At 32.3% G+C, this 7,775-nt stretch overlaps 1 protein-coding gene across 1 annotated transcript; it reads right to left on the reverse strand.

The window, feature by feature from the left end:
- Positions 1–1,764: 1,764 nt before the first annotated feature.
- On the reverse strand, positions 1,765–6,707 carry LOC120336046 (uncharacterized). Its single transcript, XM_078110255.1, has 10 exons — positions 6,464–6,707; positions 5,722–5,919; positions 5,283–5,375; positions 4,748–4,936; positions 4,229–4,309; positions 3,892–4,080; positions 2,978–3,055; positions 2,604–2,684; positions 2,441–2,521; positions 1,765–1,955 (listed from the first exon to the last, which is right to left on the reverse strand). The coding sequence occupies exons 1-10, from the start codon at positions 6,705–6,707 to the stop codon at positions 1,900–1,902; spliced, it is 1,290 nt and encodes a 429-aa protein (XP_077966381.1). The 3' UTR covers positions 1,765–1,899.
- Positions 6,708–7,775: the final 1,068 nt, after the last annotated feature.

The raw sequence follows: 7,775 nt of genomic DNA on the forward strand, positions 1-7,775 counted from the left end.
TAGCGAACATGATTTGACGTTATTTTTTCAGCGGAAAACAAATTTAACCCATGTAAATGCTCCAAATTATGAAGTCGAAAGTGGGATATTGAATATGAATTATTGTTAATGACAATCCCTTTCGCAAAATCATTTTAAATGAGTCGACCAATTTTAAGTCAATATTTAACATAATTTTGATACAGTTTGCACATAGCAAATCTCAATCTCAAATGTAATATTTTTGTTGCAGAAGTGACTGACTTTTTGTCGGATAGAAAATGATTGATATCAGTTATTCAAAATTGTTAAAAACCACTAAGCAAAACCCATTTGAATTTCAAAGTACTTCATTTCTATTATTTTTTTAGTTTTATCCCTATTTGCAATATATCAGTCACAAGTAGTAACCCAACATTGAACACTAACTATGAAGTAGTTTTTATTGGCATTGTACGTTTATTAAAACTTCTAAGGTCATTCGTATAATGCTATGACATTGTATTTGTGATTTGGCGCCGATTGTGTTCTAAGTGTAATTAACGCGCCGACTATAACAATAATACAGCATTACATTATACTCGATGTATTGTTCTTATCAAATTCATATATGTCCATAAACACTTTACTTTAGTTTTCGAGTACACAACGAAGTTTATTGCGAAACTACAGAGTTTTAAATAATTTCATTGTTTAAACTCAGTTATAAGGTCTTACTGTAGCTTATACATAGCAGCACTATTAATTTTCGAACACACATGAATTAAAATAGAATTATACTGGTGATTAATCATAAATCATGCTTTTTCAAGACGAAGACCTACTTGCACAGTCTGATGTAAAAACTCAAAACTTAGATCGGCTTTCACAATGCGCGATTGATATTGTTCGGGCTCTGCTTTTGTTATTATAAGACCTCGTAGTTCCGATACATCAACTCCAAGATTCTCAGCATGGCTTGCTGAAAACGAGTAAGTATTTTCTTTAATGCCAGAAAATGCAAGCTTCATTAGTTTTTGCAAATCTGCATTGAAGTGTTCAGACCCGGAAAAGAATTTTAGAACGGTAACCATAGTTTCGGACTCTGTTTCTGGTATTTTTGTCCCAGTTTGCTTTAGCACTTTGGCCATGTAGATGAGAAACATTGGATTCTTACACAGAGAAATAATTTTTGGGCTTTGCGTGATATCATTTTGCAATGCCTCTTCTTTGGCGTTAGATACAACCAAATTCGATAATATTTTTGGAATATCATTGTCGTCGAAACCTTCAAGCATTACGACTTTCAAAGGTTTTTGTTTTGGATCCAATTCCCAAAATGTGCTCCAACGGGAAGTTGATAAGATTTTCATGTCTGGATACAATGAGCCAGATAAAATGTTTGCTAAAATAGTATTTGTTTTCAAATTTATATTTGGATCATGGATTTTAGGATAGAGTCCTCCAAATAACTTGCCTGCTCGATCAAGTCCGTCTATAACTAAGAGAATTTTGTCCGTATTTTTCTCTACCCAATGTGCACCGGCTTTCTTAAGTTCGATTGGTAGGCCGATTTGTTGCGTGAATAATAGATCAAATGGGGTCGACATTGTTTCCTGTTGAAGATCGGAAACAGAGATATAAAATGTCATTAGAATATCTTTCAAAACGTTAGATCCTTTATCCAAGGCCATTTTAGAGTACTTTTTGGCGGAAATTGTTTTTCCAGAACCAGCGTCTCCCAATAGCATTACATGGTTAGAAGTGGTTCCTTTAAACTCATCGTGTAACTGATCAAGACTTATTTCAATTTTATCAATTCCAATTGCGTTAGATTGTCCAAGAGGTTTGCTGCTAGTTTGATTTTTGAAATTGGCTACCGTCAGCTTCGGCTGAACTTCCTCTTCTAATTCATTCAAATCTTCGAATACTGACCGAACGTCATACTCGATTGTTTTGCGAGTGATATCGTTGACTTTGTCGACAAATTTTTTTTTCTGTAAACAATTGAACAACCAGTAAAAATTATGTTATATTAGATTAGGTCTCATATTGATACAAATTTAGTTCCAGTGAATTGATACAGTTTCGTATAAATTTTTTTTTAGTTTATTTATTACTTGTTTGTCTTCTTTCTAATTTGTTTATTTTCTATACATATTTAAGGTTTTTATCAATTAAGATTTCAGCTTAAATTCAATTTCTACAAGTTGTTCACATTTACTTCCTTGTTATGAACTTTTATTTAGTTCTAATTCAATATTCAGTTCTGATATTGCAACAATCCTCATTTCCTATTACCTTAGATGCCCAATATCAGATGCCCAACGCAAACAATACCTGAAGAGCAAATCAAATATGAAAGTGTATACTTACGTTTGAGACACCATTATGTAAGTATGTGATTGGTTTCTTATACTGATATGCGTCATAATAAGTAATATATGTCGATCAATTTAGTCATTATCGTAATTAAATTTACCTGCTGAAGTCTCAAACGTGTGTCTTTCATTTGAGCCTTTTTCTCCTATCAGCAAAGGTTGCTGAGGTACCGATCGTTCACCTGCATTGTATAAGAATGCGAAATTGAATACTTGATAGCGACTATCGCAACAATATTTTTATTTAAAAAGGTATAAATTTACCAGCTGAAGTCTCAAACGTGTCTCCTTGATTCAAGCTTTCTTCTTCTGCCTGCAAAGGTTGCTGCAGTACGGATTGTTCACCTGCTTTGTATAAGAATGTGTAATTTAATAAAGCGAGATTGAGTCATTGATAGTGACTGTTGTAACAATATCATACACGCTTTTTAATCCAAGCGTCTATCCCTTTATATATTCCGATCGTAGAACAATTTCTTATTAAAAGTCTAAATTTTTGATAGAGGATATGTTATTATAAAATAATGCAAATGCGAATACCCACAATTTAACTAATGGCTAATTAGGTTTCCTTACAAACTGTATTTAAATACAATTAAAATTTTCAGCGTTACACTTTGTATAAATCTACTGTATACCTTGGTATGTTGTCTGAGGCGTGACATTTTCGTATTGTTCAACTAAATCTCTGATTGTTGCTGCCGTGACGAGATTATCTAAAATAAACCATATTACTATGAAACAGTGTTACATGTGTAATTTAAAAATAAGTGAAGATTAGGGAAAAAAGAAATTGCAAACAACAATCAATTGAGGAATTATACCTCAAGCAAGATTATGAAACTCCTGAGTATTCGAGGGCCGCATTGCATTTTGGGAATTGTGCCAAGACCGCAAACAGTTTTTGATAATGTATACTTCATGCATATTTTCAGATAGGTGTAGTTTGTGATATATATTATTATGTAATTAAACAACCGAATAAAGTTTTATTATTTTTTTTTTCAAATTTCAAATGCCATTTAAATATTAATTTCATGCATTTCACTATTATTAGAACTTACTGTATTTATTACGAAAAATCGTAAAACTTTATATACAACCATCAAAAGCATATTTGAACAAACTTTTGATAAGAACAGAATTTTACATTTCAAAAATGACTTAATCTTAATATAAAGACCTAAAATTCACAAAAAAACAGAATAAACTTGATGTTTTTTATTACATTTGTCCTGACGTTTGGCTTCTCTTTTGGGCAACCAGATTACTAATATCAGGCTGGTTTTACAGCACCAACTCAACCAATCGTTGAGGGTATTTGATTCATTTTAGAAATGGAAACAGTTGTTCACATCTATATGTGTCGCCGCGAGTTTGACATCCCTGTCCCAAAGATACATAAAATAACATAGTAGGCAAAACCGACCAAATATTCCGTTTCTCACAAATAATAGTAATATATTATTATATATCGTGGATGCTTGCACAAAGCCTGGTTCAGCGCAAAAAGCGTGAAAACTCGTCGTATAAAAATAATTCAAGCACTCACCAGCATTTTGCTTCCACAGTCGAAGCATGCTAAGCTTTTTGTCAAAGGAAGATTTGGAATCTTGCTCAATCATAGTAACATCGCCGCTATTCAATGATAATCCATTGCTAGATCGTGCAAATTCTCTGAACTCGGATAGGTTGTGAATCGTTTCGATAATTTTAAGAAAGGCGTCTTCAATTCTTTCGTCTAAAAATCCGATATTTTCAGAGTCAGTATAATTTTTAGCATTAGAAGTTTTCTTGGCTGCATGTAATATTTTACATTTTGCTCATTTCATCTTTTCCGAGACAGTGTTATAAGCTTATTCAAGAAAATGTATTAAATAAATATGCACCTTGGATGTCCGAATGTGGATGTTTTTTTTTTTTATAGTTGTCGAGTATTCCCATGATAAGCGTCGTTGATGCGGAATTAACTAAATAAGTAAACAAATTCATTAGTTCCGCCAAACATGCTGCTAATGTAACACTGGTTAGAATCGGAACAACTGATTCGGTCGACATAAATACTGTAGATCCAAAAAAATAAAATATTTTTATTATTAAACGTAAAAAGCACAATGCTTCATTATAAACATTCTGTCACACCATCACATTGTTCGTAACAAGCATTAATTTTAATAATATTATATCGCTTCGACATTTGCTTTTACCATTCATTCACGTTAAATCAGTTATCCGTAGGAGAGAACTTCTTCTAATAAACAAAAAAACTCGAATTTACATCATTTGTTTGTTTAGACTCTGAACACTCAATCGAGTGCGTGATTTTAACGCATTTGAGCAACGTTCAGCTGATATAAAAGCAATAAATTTTAATATACGTCAACATCTCTACTTTCTGAAATTCCTACCAGCGTTTTCTTTCCACAACCAAAGCATGTTAAGCATTTGGTCAAGCGAGTATTTTGTATCGTCTTCAATTGAGGTAACATCACTCAAGCTTAAAGACAATCCATTTTTCGATAAGGCGAATCGTTTGAAATCAGCTATGTTTAGGAACCTTCTTGGTAATTCGAGGAAAACATCTTCGAATCTTGCACCTGAAATGTATCAATATGATAACTTAAATTCGTTGTCTTAATGAACTTTTGACGCAATGATTGGTTCCTGCTTGTGTGTTGTTTTGGCCACTCTTGGTTTTGTACAACGTTTTATTGATATCAATAACGTTAATGAATCTATTATTAAAAAGATTTTCTTTCTGGAGATCACGTGATGTTCTGGTATGCTATTAGAGGTTTTTCAGTATTGAATATGTTGTCCTGCCTCATTTACTGTCACAGTAGACAAATATACACATAGTTTGTAAAGGCTAGATTATGATGGATACTTAGTTTCAACTCTCCATCCACGAATTGTAATGAATGCAAATCGTTTTTCCTATACCTGGTTCAAAATCTTGAATGGCCTCTTTGCTTGACTCGAGCCCAATAAAATTGTTAACAACTTCTCTTATTCTTCCCGCGGTTCCGTTTTTTCCTGTATTCATTTGAATGAAATGATCGCATATAGTTCACGAATATAATATGATAAAAATAATAAAATATATAATTTATGGGGTAAGATGACCAAGCAATAATTGTATGTGCAGCAAGATGGCGCACAATCTGAACATCTGAACAATCTGAACATTTTTATACCAGGTTACAAATATCAGGTGGTGCGCCATCTTGGTGCACATACTACGGGAGCGTTAGATAGTTTTAGATCCCACTCGCATTGGGATAGGTTTATTAAATATATGTAATACAAATGTTAATAAAGAGAATGAAATATCAAACTTTACAAAAAAAGATCTCATATATTTAAATAATGCTCATCTAACCATTTTTTTCTTTCCAGAGGGTTAGAACAGCATATTTCTGTTCATCCACTAATTCTGTGCTATGATCCGTGATATCAGAAATTTCTCGATAACTGAGGACGAGGCCATTTTTTGATTGAGCAAATATTTTGAATTGTTGCAGTGAAAACTTGTCTATTGTCTCGTAGAAAGCATTGTCAAGTTCGGTGATGGCAGACGCTGAAAAAGTATTCATTATTTAATGCAAATAGATATATTTATATGTGAAATAATATTTATTAGAAATGTACTAATTTTTATGTATAATGAATTTTAGTCTAATGCCGGGGACATGAGATTTCCAATTTTAAAACAATTTAAATTCATAATCATTGCCAATTTTGTTTGTCTTGTTTTTATTGTCAGTACGACGAAAAATAAACTTCAGGTTACTTAATGAACCTTTTTCGACGAAAGCGCTCCACATACTCCCAAACAGGTAAAATCACTAATAAACTGGTAGTGGCATTTTGAAAGATTACTGGATTCCAGCAGAACAACTGTAAGTTGTGTCCGACCTTCATTTAAGCTCTTTATTCAAGGCTTGCAAAAGAGAATTGAGAATTTTGTGCAGAAAAGTTGCCATTTTTTCAACATTGATCTCCAATGTAAGGCAGATGATATCACCTAATCTAATCTTCGTAGAATTTCAAATATCGCATTTCTGAATATAAACTGAACTTCCGTGTTGTGTATTTATTTTTAGAGTATGAAGTTAACCTACCTTCTGAATCTGCACGAGATCCTTTATTTACACTATTTGGATTCGACGATCTCGGCCCTGGATTTTTCTCAATTCCTTGAACAGCCAGTAATGCAAACACGACTGTTAGAATCGCTAAAGAAAGTCCCGTTGAATAATCCGAGAGTTGTAAAGTTGAAGTCGGTGCCCGATTCTCTTTAGTTCCACAACCGCCTCGAAATAGACCAATTCTAACGCGGTATGTAGACAAATCGACGTTCGCCATAACTACTATGTTAAATAGTCATGAAAAAATATTATAAAAAAATATCATGAAATTTGAGAGACAAAAATGAATTGGATGGCAGCATTGTGAAAGTTACGAAAATTTTGAAATTCACTTTTCAAGAATGTATAGCTTAATGATGACCGCATATGCAGATATAAGAAACTACAAAAAATTGTTTAAAAGGTCACAACAAATCATAGCATTATTTGGTGTCCTTAAAAATCAAAATGGCCTTTATTTCATTACATGTTCGCGAAACTAATTTTTTTTTAATTCAACATCAGTATGCTATAACTATGATTTTATTTTGAGCTTAATTGGGCTACCACTATGCTAAAACAATTTCCTCAAATATAAAAAAAAAGCGAAAGAAAAAACAATAAAGTTTATAATTTTCAAAACAATCAAAAAAAAAAATACACAAAAAGGCTTTTTGTCTACTTATATTATACATTTCTCCTTCTCCAATTATAGTTGTGTTTCTGTAAAATGCATTACTATGGGTCTCTAAATAAATCTTTCAAACAGTTAGCGGCTTTGCAATTTATTGAACGAAACAAAATTATATACTGCAAGCAAACTTTGTTTTCAAATAGCGAATATTTACATTTTGGTATATGTGATTTATAAAGTAACACACAATCAACCCTAATTAGTCTAACACTTTATTTTGTTTAGTCGAATATATTTTGACATAAGGAAAGGGGAAGGGGACTAAGTTGGGGATTTCTCAAACTTCGGTATACCGTATCAGCTGAGAGATCCAACCCTTAAAAGCGTTTCAATTCATGAAAATTGCTATGTATTATAAAGCAAAATGCAGTTAACATTTTTGTGTCATATGTGGAAGATATGTGCATAAACAACCTCGAAACCCAATTTTTTACATTAAAAGAAGAATTTTCAGATTGAAGAATGAAGAAATAGGAAAATTCATGTTGTCGAAAAATTTCCAACCTCCAAACTCCCTAAAGTCTCGTTTGTCTACCATGTACAAAAATCTAAACTCAATTATTCAATCAATCCTTTTCTAGTAATTTTATAGTAAGATCAAAATGTTATAGA

This window comes from Styela clava, chromosome 2 (genome assembly GCF_964204865.1).
Source record: "Styela clava chromosome 2, kaStyClav1.hap1.2, whole genome shotgun sequence".
Classification (NCBI taxonomy): domain Eukaryota; kingdom Metazoa; phylum Chordata; class Ascidiacea; order Stolidobranchia; family Styelidae; genus Styela; species Styela clava.

Bases quoted from the DNA above. Each gene is read 5' to 3' on its own strand.
- LOC120336046 (XM_078110255.1), bottom strand. From the start codon at position 6,707: ATGGCGAACGTCGATTTGTCTACATACCGCGTTAGAATTGGTCTATTT. The intron at 5,376-5,721 runs GTTAGATGAGCA...AAATGAATACAG, and splicing joins CCTCTGGAAAGAAAAAAATG to GAAAAAACGGAACCGCGGGA. The intron at 1,956-2,440 runs GTAAATTTAATT...AATTGTTTACAG, and splicing joins CACGTTTGAGACTTCAGCAG to AAAAAAAAATTTGTCGACAA.